Raw genomic sequence first — 15,573 nt, 5'->3', positions numbered from 1 at the left:
CTTACCCAGAAAGACACACAGCTGTAATCGCTGCCAAAGGTGATTCTACAAAGTATTGACTCAGGGGTGTGAATACTTATGTAAATGACACATATCTGTATTTCATTTTCAATAAATGTGCAATAAAATTCTAAAAACACATTTTCACTTTGTCATTATGGGGTATTGTGTGTAGATGGGTGAGAGAAAACAAATATTTAATACATTTTGAATTCAGGCTGTAACACAACAAAATGTGGATTAAGTCAAGAGGTATGAATACTTTCTGAAAGCATTGAAGCCTAGCCAGAATCCGACTGGACGTCATTCCTTGGAAAAATCCAGGAGTATCCATAAAAAAAAACTAATGCCAACAGTTTTATCTGAGTGCACAAATCAGTATGCCTACCTACCAAAGTCCAGCACTACTACCGCCCTTGTTAAAGCCACACACTCCTGGCTGACAGCTACAGACTCAAAAAAAAAAAACAATGGTGAGGGTGTTACTTGCTGATATGTCCAAAGCCTTTGACTGAGTAGATCACGCAAAGCTCATGCAACATCTGTCTGACATTGAACTGTGTCCAAGGTTACTGGCCTGGCTCCACAGCTACACCACAGGAAGAATGCAGAGTGTGATGGCAAATGGCACTTTTAGCCCTTGGTCAGAGGTCACCTCTGGTGTGCCACAGGGGGGTGTGGTTGCAAGATATCTGTTTCTCCTTCACATGTCCACCTGAAAAGTTGTCTTCAGTGACACACTGGACGATGTAGGGCTGTCCCGAGCCATACCATTAACCAGCATCAAAGAGGACATTTCCATGGGCTTGGAGGCAAAGCAGCTGGAAGACTGGGCCACATTCAACAACATGCTCCTGAATGGGAAAAAGTCTGTGGAAATTCTGATATATTATTCTAGAGAACCCACAACCCGCACCACTAATCCTAGAAGGACAAGAAGTACCAGTGGTAACAACAACTAAGTATATTGGTTTTCATCTAGACTCTAACCTCAGTGGTGACAGACATACTACACTGGTCAGACCTTGTCTGGAATACGGTGGAGTGCTGTTAGTTGGATGCAGTAAAAAGCAGCAGGCCCAACTAGACAGGGTGCAGAGGGCCTTGAGGATCATCTCCAGAGGTGGAGCAGTCCAACCACAGCTCCCCTCACTGCAGAGCAGGCTGCAGTGCACCTGGTGAAGGACATGCACACTCTTGACCATCCACTGAATGATCTGCTCCTTCCAAAAAGAGGTAACTGCACCACCAGGCTCCTGAGAAACAGCCACCAACTGTCCTGTATAACTGCCCGTACGAACCGCCTGCTAAACGCCACTCTACCCACTGCTATCAGACTGTATAATAACTCTAGCTCTTAAATGGTTCTCCCAAAAATAATATATTTTTTAAATCACATTTTAATATTTCAATTTCCATCATGAAAAATGTCCTGTAATGTTTTAAATTGTTCTATATTCTATGTATGTCACGTATTACGTGTTATGTATTTTAAATTAGTGTTTTGCAATGATTAGTAATGTCAATTCTGCATTTCTTCAGTTTCATCTGTGAGCAAGAATAAATCAACTCAAACTCTTCATTACGTTCTCTCTCTAGTCGGAATGCTGCTATGCCACGATCAGGACAGTGCGGAGTCGGCGAGAGATATTGCTCGGAAAACGTAACCTCATTCCAGGAATGGAATATAGCGGTGTACTCCTAAGTATCCCAACTGACAAATCGAGAAGATTGAAATACTGCTAGTTGTTAATGAATGTTCGTTTTTAGTCAGCATGCTAGGCTAGGCAATCCTATAGCAGCCCATTGGATTCCATGAAAAGGCGATGCCTAGCGTTGGGTTGAGTAGCTACAGGAAGTGTTGTCGAATCCAATATGCTACTCCAGTCAATATAGACACCGTTATATGGGATGATAATAAATAACATCGTCGCTGCAAGTTAGCTAGCTAGTGTTGGCTGTAGCGGAGTTGCCTTGGCGTCTCTCTCCCTCCGTCTGCTCGCACCATTCTGTATTTCCTGTTCTTCCGCAGCTGCAACAATAAAGTACCATCTTCTCCCTCGCATAGCTGTGTTCAGGTTTAAAACGTAGGTTTAAAAAAAAACACATGTATTTCAAATATCCGGATATCAGACAAAAATGAATGTTACTATTCGAATAGTAAAAGTATTTCAAGCTACCATCCCTACTTTCTGCATATGTTATTATATAGCTATTTACCTGTTCAATTGTCATTTTAATTCATAATGGACATTGATTATTTTAGAACTTTTATGCCTTAGGAGTTTAGTACAACTGCCACGCTGGTGTATAGTATCATAACCCAATAATTAAAGCAATTTTAGTATTTTCTGTACTCTTTGCCTGGTCAAGTCAGTGTGCACCCTCCGCAAAATACTGCTGACATTTCTTTTTTGAAATAATTATGATAAACTTGAGCTTAAAAATTAAGTTTGGTAATTAATTTAACATCCGAAAAAAACAGGGCAAATATGAGGAACGTCTCTGAGGCATGGGTCTTTTCAAACTCCGAAACAATTTTCAATTCAGCATTTAGCAGTAATGCATGACACAGCATAAAGTAGGCGTTGCAGCCAGTTCCACTGAAATGCATCTAGGGAGGTATCGACTGGGTGGTAATGTTTCAAACATTATCATGTGTGTCAAATGCGTCAGTTTATTGTAGGCTATTTCCAAGATAACTGGGCTGCTATTGTCCGTAGACGTTCACTTTCGTTTTCGGCCTTGCGTCATCAGTAACTATTCGAAACTGTATTTATATTTGTTTGTAGGCGTGTTTTGTTTTATGCCCTCTATAAATACAGTTTCATTTAAGAATCATTTTCGTTTCCTGCTTTGTTGATGATGATGATGAGACTTTCTGTATGTCATATGGTTGGTTGCGGTCATATAAACCCATCATTGAGTCGGACACATCGGCAGGTGCCTCTCCTTCAAGTGTTAGAATCTGTATGGACTAATTTCATTAAGAATATAACACAACAATGATTTCATGGGGAGAGGATAGTCGTAATGGCTTTGGTTTAGTGAAGCCGAATGGTTTAGATACGACCAAAACGGATATTAGTTGCGTTAATTTGATACACCTTAAATCTCAAATTCAGGGTCTGTCCGCAGGTAACAGTGTGGTCGCGTTTATCAGAATAAATGGGAGACTAGTGTCTGTCGCACGGATTCAAGAGGACCAAGATGGGAGAAGAATCACAGGGAAACTGAGTAGGTCTAATCTCCTTTCCAATCAATTTTCATAATATATTTTCTTGAGTTGCCCAATCATATGTTTTATGTGCTTTAGAGAGTGTGACGTGTAAGGAGACGATTCGGGCTCTGAGTTGTGGAGATTCTCATGCTGTTTTACTGTCTGAAGAGGGCCGGGTTCTTTGCTTGGACAAGGCCAATATTCTCAGGTGGGATCCATTCCATAATGATACAGTTATATGTAGTTTACCCTAAGACATTGTCACCCTCTCATTCAAGTAGCTAAAGTATAAAAACAATTTGTCATTTAATTCAAATGGGCCAACTAATCTTATTCATCTTTCTTCTTTTCCCCCCCAGACCATTGGATAACCTATGTAACCGACAGGTAACTCAGGTTGCATGTGGAGACCAGCATTCAATTTCACTAACACAGGGTAAATGACCATTAACACACCACTAATCGCTGTTTCACAATGCAACTTAACCAAAACAGTCTAACCTTTCAAAACTGTAATCCTGTACAATGTCCTCACTGTATGGTTGCTTACTTCTGATTTCTGTTCAGATGGTCAGGTGTTCACATGGGGTCAGAACACCAGCGGTCAGCTGGGTTTGGGGTGGGGCGAGCCCAGCGCCATGTCCCCCAAGCCCCTGAAGTCTCTATCAGGGATCCCCCTGGTTCAGATCACTGCAGGGGGAGACCACAGCTTCGCTCTGTCCCTTTCTGGAGCTGTGTTCGGCTGGGGCAAGAACACCGCCGGGCAGCTGGGACTAGGGGACACAACAAGTACAGTATACAAATCAAATCAAATCAAATTTTATTAGTCACATACACATGGTTAGCAGATGTTAATGCGAGTGTAGCGAAATGCTTGTGCTTCTAGTTCCGACAATGCAGTAATAACCAACAGTAATCTAACCTAACAATTCCACAACTACTACCTTACACACACACACAAGTGTAAAGGGATAAAGAATATGTACATAAAGATATATGAATGAGTGGTGGTACAGAACGGCATGGCAGATGCAGTAGATGGTATAGAGTACGGTATATACATATGAGATGAGTACTGTAGGGTATGTAAACATAAAGTGGCATAGTTTAAAGTGGCTAGTGGTACATGTATTACATAAAGATGGCAAGATGCAGTAGATGATATAGAGTACAGTATATACATATGAGATGGGTAATGTAGGGTATGTAAACATTGTATTAAGTGGCATTGTTTAAAGTGGCTAGTGGTACATTTTTACATAATTTCCATCAATTCCCATTTTTAAAGTGGCTGGAGTTGAGTCAGTATGTTGGCAGCGGCCGCTAAATGTTAGTGGTGGCTGTTTAACAGTCTGATGGCCTTGAGATAGAAGCTGTTTTTCAGTCTCTCGGTCCCTGCTTTGATGCACCTGTACTGACCTCGCCTTCTGGATGATAGCGGGGTGAACAGGCAGTGGCTTGGGTGGTTGTTGTCCTTGATGATCTTTATGGCCTTCCTGTGACATCGGGTGGTGTAGGTGTCCTGGAGGGCAGGTAGTTTGCCCCTGGTGATGCGTTCTGCAGACCTCACTACCCTCTGGAGAGCCTTACGGTTGTGGGCGGAGCAGTTGCCGTACCAGGCGGTGATACAGCCCGACAGGATGCTCTCGATTGTGCATCTGTAGAAGTTTGTGAGTGCTTTTGGTGACAAGCCGAATTTCTTCAGCCTCCTGAGGTTGAAGAGGCGCTGCTGCGCCTTCTTCACAACGCTGTCTGTGTGGGTGGACCAATTCAGTTTGTCCGTGATGTGTACACCGAGGAACTTAAAACTTTCCACCTTCTCCACTACTGACCCGTCAATGTGGATAGGGGGGTGCTCCCTCTGCTGTTTCCTGAAGTCCACAATCATCTCCTTTGTTTTGTTGACGTTGAGTGTGAGGTTATTTTCCTGACACCACACTCCGAGGGCCCTCACCTCCTCCCTGTAGGCCGTCTCGTCGTTGTTGGTAATCAAGCCTACCACTGTAGTGTCATCCGCAAACTTGATGATTGAGTTGGAGGCGTGCATGGCCACGCAGTCGTGGGTGAACAGGGAGTACAGGAGAGGGCTCAGAACGCACCCTTGTGGGGCCCCAGTGTTGAGGATCAGCGGGGTGGAGATGTTGTTACCTACCCTCACCACCTGGGGGCGGCCCGTCAGGAAGTCCAGGACCCAGTTGCACACGGCGGGGTCGAGACCCAGGGTCTCGAGCTTGATGACGAGTTTGGAGGGTACTATGGTGTTAAATTCTGAGCTGTAATCGATGAACAGCATTCTCACATGGGTATTCCTCTTGTCCAGATGGGTTAGGGCAGTGTGCAGTGTGGTTGCGATTGCGTCGTCTGTGGACCTATTGGGTCGGTAAGCAACTTGGAGTGGGTCTAGGGTGTCCGGTAGGGTGGAGGTGATATGGTCCTTGACTAGTCTCTCAAAGCACTTCATGATGACGGAAGTGAGTGCTACGGGGCGGTAGTCGTTTAGCTCAGTTACCTTAGCTTTCTTGGGAACAGGAACAATGGTGGCCCTCTTGAAGCATGTGGGAACAGCAGACTGGGATAAGGATTGATTGAATATGTCCGTAAACACACCAGCCAGCTGGTCTGCGCATGCTCTGAGGACGCGGCTGGGAATGCCGTCTGGGCCTGCAGCCTTGTGAGGGTTAACACGTTTAAATGTTTTACTCACCTCGGCTGCAGTGAAGGAGAGCCCGCAGGTTTTGGTAGGGGGCCGTGTCAGTGGCACTGTATTGTCCTCAAAGCGGGCAAAAAAGTTGTTTAGCCTGTTCGGGAGCAAGACATCCTGGTCCGCGACGGGGCTGGTTTTCTTTTTGTAATCCGTGATTGACTGTAGACCCTGCCACATACCTCTTGTGTCTGAGCTGTTGAATTGCGACTCGATTTTGTCTCTGTACTGAGACTTAGCCTGTTTGATTGCCTTGCGGAGAGAATAGCTACACTGTTTGTATTCGGTCATGCTTCCGGTCACCTTGCCCTGGTTAAAAGCAGTGGTTCGCGCTTTCAGTTTCACGCGAATGCTGCCGTCAATCCACGGTTTCTGGTTTGGGAATGTTTTTATCGTTGCTGTGGGTACGACATCGTCAATGCACTTCCTAATGAACTCGCTCACCGAATCAGCATATACATTACACAATAGCATATGTGTTGACTCTTGTTAAATATATTTAAATAATCAAGGTCCAGACCGAAGACCATGAACAGTACATTATTTGAAACAGGTGTGTTAGTGTTGGGTTTAAACAAAAGTCATCCCACTCAGTTGCTCTCTCAGGCTGTAGCTGGGGACCCCTGATTTATCTAATATGAACCACATTTTTTGGTGGTTGAAATTATGTGAAAAAAATAAAGACAAGTCATAAATGGGCCTTTATCTGTCTAAAAACTATTTTAGCCAGGATGAGAGAGCACAATGTGTCGTGTGTTTGAGGGTTATGTGTTGTAAATAAATAATTATAAAAAATAATATATAATAATAACAATAAAATGAACCCATTTTTCTGTAGACAGACATGCCCCAGCTCCTGTTGATTGCCTGAATCTGAAGAAGACTGTTTTGATTTCATGTGGAGGAGAACATACTGCCGTTCTGACAAAGGTTGTATATCTGTCTGACATAATTACACTTTTCCCTATCATTTGAACTAAATGTTGTTTGGACCATACAATATGTCTACATTTTATGTGCGTTTATTTATATTGGTGTCTCAGTGTTCGCTGCAGCCAGCGACTGGAACGAACTGCAACAAACACTCAAACTGGACAGTTTTATCTCTTCATTTAAATACTCAATCATGGACACTCTTACTGACAGTTGTGGCTGCTTTGCGTGATGTATTTTTGTCTCTACCTTCTTGCCCTTTGTGCTGTTGTCTGTGCCCAATAATGTTTGTTCCATGTTTTGTGCTGCTACCATGCTGTTGTTGTGTTGCTACCATGCTGTTGTCATGTGTTGCTGCCATGCTATGTTGTTGTCTTAGGTCTCTCTTTATGTAGTGTTGTGTTGTCACTCTTGTCGTGATGTGTTTTGTCCTTTATTTTTATATATTTAATTTATATTTTTAATCCCAGACCCCGTCCCCGCAGGAGGCCTTTTGGTAGGCCGTCATTGTCAATAAGAATTTGTTCTTAACTGACTTGACTAGTTAAATAATGTTGAAATAAAAAACAAACATAACAAATAAAATGTTTTAGTTTTTAGTTCCCTGGAAATTTGCATTGAAACATCCTCATTAACGTAGAGGAAAACACTATGATAACTGTCTGGGTTGATTTTGTTCTAGGGAGGTGTGGTGTTCACATTTGGCTCAGGCCGCTATGGACAGCTTGGACACAACTCTCTCCGAGATGAACTACAACCTCGAGTGTTGGGGCAACTCTGGGGGTCAAAGGTGACCCAGATAGCCTGTGGAAGGTAGGTTACACTTATGAGACATGATCTGGAATTGACAAAATGTGACACAACCAAAATTGATGTAGGACTGTTTTGGTTATTTTCATCCTAGCATAAGACCTTTTTAGAATTCATTGTTGATTTGAGAAATGTTTTTTCTGTCGGTTTGCCACATTAGACACCACACATTAGCATTTGTGGGGCCCTCCAATAAGATCTACTCATTTGGGCACGGAGAGCAAGGGCAGCTGGGAAATGGAGTAAAGATTGATCAGTCTGTGCCCCTTCCAGTACAACTGCCAGGTAAAACATTCATTTATGGTATAACTTTAGCCAGAGTACACACATTTTCAGAACAGATCAAACTTGAATAAATGTCAACACAACAAAATGCTTATTTCAATACTCAACTAAAATAACACAAGGTAAAACATGAAATAACATTAACTTGATAATCAACTATTTTTGTCAACATTTCAGACCAGATTGATGACCAGAAAATTGAACACATTTTTGCTGGAGGAAACCATTCCTTTGTATTGTGCACTCTTGGTCAGGTATGGACACAATTCGGATTTGAAACAATGAGTTAGCAAAACAGGACATAGTTTGTCCTTTGTACTTAACATTGCTGTGATACGTTGCATCACATTGTCATCTTCCCAGGAGTCTGAAGAAAGGTCTAACAATCTCAGGTCAAGTGTGGGCAAAGTGACACAACAAGCTATAGATGAAAAGATCATTGACAAATGGATCTCGGAATGTGATTCAAAGTCTTGGAAAAAAGGACAGAAGTAAGTATGATATAAGTAGCTATAATTTACCGTTGTTGTTATTTCCTTATTTTCTTTATGTACGGTCACATACTGAACTGAAAGATTACTCAAACTTGTAATTGCAGGGAAATCACAAAAATGTTTTCTTCTGCATCATGTTTAAATGGGAGCTTTCTTGATAAAAGGTAACAGTATTTAATATTGGTTCAAATACATGATTGTCTTATGTTTGAAATATTACATTATCAAAGAATACTGATTGCTAACCATACTAGTGGTTGTCAGTCTTGAGGTGTTTTGATGTTCGTTGTTTGGGTCTTAGAAAGTGTCCTGGCTGCATCTCAATAGAATACTGATATGGCATAAATATTGACAATTATTTATTGCTTTTATTAGTTGTGACAAACATTACCAAACCTCACCAAAACAGTCTGGCCTGGATTTTTCACTCGTCCGAGGCGCATTCCGGAAGCTGGCGAATAAGGGCAAAGTTTTGACTGAGGTATTTTGTGAATATATTTATAAATTGATATGTAATCAATCCTATTCTGACATGTATCTTGAACGAGGGACGATTCACACACCTCTTTCATTGCACTAGGTTGAAGCTGTTGTCCAGCACACACTGCTTCCCTCCCTGTATGAGGAGCCCATTGGAGTGGAGAGCTTGAGGGTCTACCTGGTTCTCCCTGAGCTCCTCAGGGTCCTTCACAAACAGCACAGAAGGACAGATCTCACCGAAGCCGTTGCTGCTGCTATCCTCAGACTGCACCCCGACAAGCTGCAGGTCCTCGGTAATGTTGCCGTCCATTTCAAATGTTTAAAGTGTGTCACCCCAAATTCAACTAATCAACAATAACGTAGTCATAAATCTGTTTGTGCTGTAGAGAACTTATTTTGTCCTTGTTCATTCGCTGTCTGGCAGATTTAGACTAGGCTAAATTTACAAAACCATTGGTAATTTGAATCGAGTGTGGTAGTGCTGTGCTAAAACAAAACGTGTGCACATTGGGGGTGCCCCTGGAATGATTGTGAAGTAGACCAAATTCTATACCCCCACGAATGGTTTGAGAAAGTAATCTGTGTGTTATCATGTCCTGTAGGTGACTGCTGGTCCTCATTGACGCCATCTGTCATGACCAAGCACATTGGGGTGTGGAAGAAGGCCCTGTCGTCGATTCTGAGGAGTGAACATATTCTACGCACTCGTGACCCTGGGATCAATCACCTGCTCCAGGTCCTCGGCCATCTCCACAGAGTCAGTGTCCATGCTTCTCTGCTCGTACTGTCAATCCATTTATAATGCTGTTTTCCCATTTTGACCAGTCAAATTTGGGGACCAATCTGGTGCCAGGGTGGCAGTTATTTCAATGCAACCTATTTAGAATCGATGAGACCGTAACTGAGATTTGATGAAATATTATTTTGCTGACAAACATGTAAAATATTTAGCTAATACTTGCAAATAATTGTTTATTTATTATCAATGTATTTTACTTTTCTATATTATTTCAAAGGCAAACCAGAAATCTGTAGAGACCCAGACAGTTCCAGACAGTACCTTTTGTATGGAGGAGTTTCACTTCAATACCAAATTTCTAGAGGAGGATGTAAAGCTTTGGCGTTCATGGTCAAAGCAGGTAAGAAAAGTTATTTTGTCTCAGTCACCGATTGCTAACCATACTAGTGGTTGTCAGTCTTGAGGTGTTTTGATGTTCATTGTTTGGGTCTTAGAAAGTGTCCTGGCTGCATCTCAATAGAGGCTTTAGATTTCCTCTACCTGAAATGGTCTGGAAAGAGAGAGTGAAGGAAACATTTTGTTTTCCTACTGGAGAATCTTTCTCACCTACTAAAGTTCCTTCTTCTCAGTGCAGATTAACATAATTAGACAAAGAAGCTACTTAATTGAGATGCACTGTATGTTTTCTTTTACATCACTTTCAGGATGTGGATCAGACACCTGCCATCTTTTGTCGTTACCCATTCTTGATGAACCTGCAAAGCAAGATAAATGTTTTTAACATCAACGCCGCACTTACACAGGTAATGAATCTCGCTTCTCAATATATAGTATTATAATATACAGCAGATACTATAAATCAGGGTGGCTAAACCCCCTACTAGAGACCAACTGACTGTGTATGCAGTTTTTTGCTCTTACCCTGCCTTAACACACCTGGTTCTACTAATCAGCTGCTCACCAGGATTTTGATTAGCTGAATCAGGTGTGTTAGAACAGGGCTGGTGCAAAGCCTGCATTCCAAGTAGCTCTAGAATATTGACCATCACTACTGAAGAAACCAGCCATATTTCTTAACCTTTTTGATGGAAGAAACTGGTTGAAATAATACCTGTCTTGTATACTAGAAAAGCACTAACTGAGGACTTAATATTGTACTGTATGCATTGCAGAATCCACCTAACAATCGCCAAAGGACTGGCATGTGGCCTTTTGACATGTTCCTCATGGCGGCGCCTGCTCCGTTCTTTGAGCTGAGGCTGAATAGAGCATCACTCATCAAAGACACTTTCCATCAACTGAGTGTAGCATGTCCCAGTACCTTCAAGAGGTTCCTTGTGGTAAGTCCATATTTTTTTATATGATGAGACAATGTTTTGAACAGAGAAGGGCTATGCCAAAATGTACTGCTTACCTCTCTCAGGTGTATTTCGACGAGGATGCGAAGCTGACAAATGTCTACAAAAGGGACTTCTTCCTCCATTTGTTTAAAAAGCTGTTGGTCCCCGAGTCTGGGATGTTCATGTACAACGACACCGAGACGCTGGCCTGGTTCCCTGCAATGGTGAGGCACGTTTAGGGAAATCACACATGGATTATGAGGTTTTCCGCACCTCAACACATTATAGAAATAAAATATTGATAATTATTGTACTTTCAAATAGCTTCAAATGTGCTGGTAGTGAAACACTGTAATGATATGTTTCTAGAGATTAACTACTATAGTATTATTACTGTATTACTAGCCTACTACTGTATTCTAGAAACCACAATACCTTCCCTTTACTGTATATTAATCATTTTCCCCAGGTTAACAACAGCATGTCCGATACTTTCACTCATGGATTATTTCTTGTCTCTTGTCCAACACATCCTCACTAACAGCCTAGAGTTGCGGAGAAGCATTATTTCCTGTTTGGAGTTCTGTGTGGGATGGCCCTGTACAACAACAACATGGTGCACCTCCCCTTCCCCATGGCCTTCTTCAAGAAGCTGGTGAACATCAAGCCCTCTTTAGAGGACCTGAGAGAGTTTAGCCCCATTGAAGCAAAGTAAGTTCAGACCATAATATATTGTTATCCCTTAGTCATTAATGTATTACAGTACAGGCAGTTGTATTTGTTATAAGGACACCAAGGACAGATTAAGAAATTGCATCTCAATGCATTTTATTGCATCTCAGGGGCAGGGCACTTGCTCTGTGTGGATAAGCAATTATTCATTATTTGGATAAATAGTTTTTCACTTATGAAAGCATCATGATTTATTGATTGCCGATTTATAATTGTCACATCTATTGTCACATATTATTTTCAATGCTTTTGAAGGAGTTTGCAGTACATCTTGGATTACCCTGATGATGATGTTGAAAACATGGACATGACTTTCTCAGTATGTATTGCATTCAAACAGTTTGATCGATGAACAAATAAAATGTAACATAATACAGATGTAGGATTTTAATTTGAACACTCTTTTGTTGCTGACAATTTTCCCACACAGCAAGAAATGCAAACGTGTAGTGTATTCAAGGTTTTAAAAGGCTTCTAAAGTTAGTAATTTACACTTTAAAATGACAGACTTGATTTGCCCTTATGAAAAATCTATCAACCCCTACAAAAAATGTCCATTAATTATAATACACATAATTCACATTTCCAGTTGCTGCAGGATTATTTTCCTGCTGTATCAAATTGGCTCAAATTAAGATCCTACATTGAAGTGAAGTGGTATGAATTACTGAACATTAGATCAGTTATATTATTTTAGTGTGTATGTCTCTCGCAGATCACTCTCATCTATTTGTCCATACGCTCAGTCTGCAGTGGTATCATTGTTCATTTACCTCACTATTTTCATTACTCACTATTATAGGTGATGTGGGGTGATGTAGCGGTGGAACTTGATCCCAAAGAAACTGAAAAACTTGTCACAAGTGCTAATAAGTAAGATTATAGCAATATTTACAACTGACAAAATACAAGGTTTACAGTATGACACATATTTCCATTGCTACAGCTACCAGGATTGGGGTCAATTCCATTTCGGCAATATCATCTCACGTTGAAATGTAATTGTATGAATGGAGAAATCATAATGGAAAGTAAATGATGCTTCTCATTCCTTGAATTGACATCATCTGGAATTGACTCCACCTATACTAGCTACAACTCAATGGATATCTGACTCTGTCTGTCATTCTTTTGACAGGAAGGAGTTTGTTGACACCTATGTGAACTACATCTTCAACCAGTCAGTAGAGGTGGTGTTTGAAGAGTTCAGGAAAGGCTTCTTCAAGGTGTGTGACATGGACGTGGTGGAGTTCTTCCAGCCAGAGGAACTGAGGGGAGTGATGGTGGGGAAGGAGATTTTCGACTGGGAGACGCTGAAACAGGTCAGAACCATGTTTTGTTACGACATGACTGAAGCTCAATCCCAAATCTACCCCTAGCCAATTGTCTACATCTGAGAGCATTAGACAAGTAAAACATATAATATATGCAGAAATGTCACGTAGCCTATCAGAGGGCAAGATGGAGCCTAAAAAACAAGTGTCCTGGGGTTGATTTGGGATTCATGGTGAACATGTTCTGAAACCTAGCTAAAATGTTGTTTTGATACATTGATTTGACAAGTAGTTTGAATGTTGTTAAGTGTCTATTGCTTCACCATATTAATTGAGGGCATTTCCCCCCAAACTAGAACACTGTGTATGAAGGAGAGTACCATGCTGGGCATCCCAACATCGTCACATTCTGGGAGGTGTTTGAGGAACTGACAGAGGATCAAAAGAAAGCATTCCTGTGTAAGTATGGAACATTTTCATTGTAACAGATGAACCAATAACGTAGGCTACTGAGAATAAAGTTCTGTTCTGTCATTCACTGCCCTCTCCCTTTTACCACCTTTGCCCCTTCAGTGTTCCTGACTGGCTGTGATCGTGTGCCCATCCTGGGTATGAACCAGATCAGGATGCGGGTCCAACCCCTTCTCAACTCCTCCCAACAGCATTTCCCAGAGGCGCTGACCTGTCACTCTCTGTTGCAGCTGCCCATCTACCCCTCCAAAGAGATTCTACAGAGCAGGCTTATAGAGGCTGTTGGCCACAACAGAGGCTTCTGGAATGAATAATGGGTGTATAATGTTGCTGCTGTATATACTCCTCTCCTGTGTTCATCTTTTCATTGTTCCATAGTTGGGTTTAAGATTTGGATTGATTTAATGTAGGGTTGTATTTCAAATCCTAACTTGAGATCTGTGCGGTACTATGACATTATCATATTGCATTCACCAAATTTTATTAAAACATTTATAAATCAAAAAGTACAGCATGGTTTGTGCCTGCACATTAAACAACACATGAACAAAAATGATAACAACCAAGATACAAGGAAATCCCAAAGTATTTGAAATAATCTAATTGTTAAAAGGAAGCATATCAGGTTTTCAGTTGAACACAAGAACTATTCATTTTCAAGACCCACCAAATGGTTCATTACAGAAATCAATGAAAACATAATATCCCTGCAGTTAGGTGGCACACAATAAGATACAGATCATTTGGCACACATCCTTCTCAATTATCCTTCCCCAATTCACAATATAGGGCAGGATTTAACTCAAGGCGCTCTATAGCGCAGCGCACTATAAGATACTTTTAAAGGTAATTTACACTTGAGCAGACATGCCAGCGTTACCATGAATGTGATCTCAGTGAACATCGGAGAAAATGCCTTTAAAAGGCGTATTTTGGGTTGTATAGTGCCTTGACATAGAAATAAAACCTCCAGGCTCATGATTTGAGCATTACTGACCTCAACTTATATTTAGAGAACTACTCAAGTTCATAGCTCTTCTAAATTAGTAATTTTCCTTCTTGAACTTGATTCCATTTCCAAAAAGACGTACATACTGTTCAAATGACGCATTCTTAATTCCCTTTGAATAGAGACGCTCATGTGAACAAAGTCGTATCGGGTTTTAAGACACTATATAAAGGTCATGTTAAAGGTACAGTCACCCGTGATTCAATTACAAACATTACTCTTTGATTTTTAAAAGATCAGTGCAAAATAGATCACTTCCAGATCAGTGGAGGCTGCTGAGGGGAGGACGGCTCATAATAATGGGTGGAACGGAGTGTTTGATGTATTTCATACCATTCCACTGATTCCGCTCCACTAATTACCACAAGCCCATCCTCCCCAATTAAGGTGCCACCGACCTGTGTTCCAGATAAATACAGTAGAGTAAGTATATTTTTGATCAGTGCTCATCATAAGAGATCTTTATGTAACAGCGCCCTCTGGTGTTTGTGGTCAGATTTAACAATGGCGTTCAGGAACGAGTTGTTGGTGAACTCCATGGTACATGGCCAGGGGGTGCATGGGTCCAGCTCCAGGATGGTCACATTGTTGGGCGCGGCAGTGCTCAGGAGGCTACAAGTACACAGTTCATGTACAAGGTTAACTGTGGGCTGTGGGCCGCGGGCCAGTAGCGGCCCAGGTTGAAACCGTTGATCCACACCTGGCCCTAGTGATTAAAACAAAACAAAGGAAAAGCATTTTTTTAAAGTCTAGAAATAACGTACGTGTTCAGGATTCAGTAGTTTCAGGGACCATGAATATGTTGTATGTTGCACTATGGTATATGAAACTAACGTGTTTTAGTAAACCACACTTATGTGATGAGTAACCTTGCCTGAGATCTGAAGAGGTGTATCTAAGGTTAATACCTAGGCTTTAGCTCAGAGGGCTAACACACCAGTCTTGTCATCGCACAGAAGTCACAGGTCAGTTATACTGACCAAAACTATAAACACAACATGCAACAATTCCAACGATTTTACTGGGATACAGTTCATATAAGGAAATCAGTTAATTTAATTTAATTCATTAGGCCCTAATCTATG

General features: G+C 41.4%; 1 protein-coding gene across 1 annotated transcript; it reads left to right on the top strand.

Annotated features, from left to right (window-relative positions):
* Positions 1 to 2,839: 2,839 nt before the first annotated feature.
* Positions 2,840 to 13,979, top strand: LOC129855844 (probable E3 ubiquitin-protein ligase HERC3). Its single transcript, XM_055923905.1, has 23 exons — positions 2,840 to 3,237; positions 3,317 to 3,428; positions 3,580 to 3,656; positions 3,788 to 4,009; positions 6,760 to 6,851; positions 7,537 to 7,667; positions 7,825 to 7,949; positions 8,127 to 8,203; positions 8,313 to 8,440; positions 8,548 to 8,607; positions 8,819 to 8,924; positions 9,024 to 9,216; positions 9,526 to 9,680; positions 9,940 to 10,062; positions 10,367 to 10,465; positions 10,835 to 11,002; positions 11,086 to 11,226; positions 11,547 to 11,713; positions 11,990 to 12,053; positions 12,537 to 12,607; positions 12,873 to 13,056; positions 13,365 to 13,467; positions 13,582 to 13,979. The coding sequence occupies exons 1-23, from the start codon at positions 3,006 to 3,008 to the stop codon at positions 13,791 to 13,793; spliced, it is 3,042 nt and encodes a 1,013-aa protein (XP_055779880.1). The 5' UTR covers positions 2,840 to 3,005; the 3' UTR covers positions 13,794 to 13,979.
* The last annotated feature ends 1,594 nt before the right edge of the window (positions 13,980 to 15,573 follow it).

Source organism: Salvelinus fontinalis, chromosome 5, assembly GCF_029448725.1.
Source record: "Salvelinus fontinalis isolate EN_2023a chromosome 5, ASM2944872v1, whole genome shotgun sequence".
In the NCBI taxonomy this organism is placed as follows: Eukaryota; Metazoa; Chordata; class Actinopteri; order Salmoniformes; family Salmonidae; genus Salvelinus; species Salvelinus fontinalis.
This window is presented reverse-complemented; position numbering and strand designations above follow the sequence as displayed.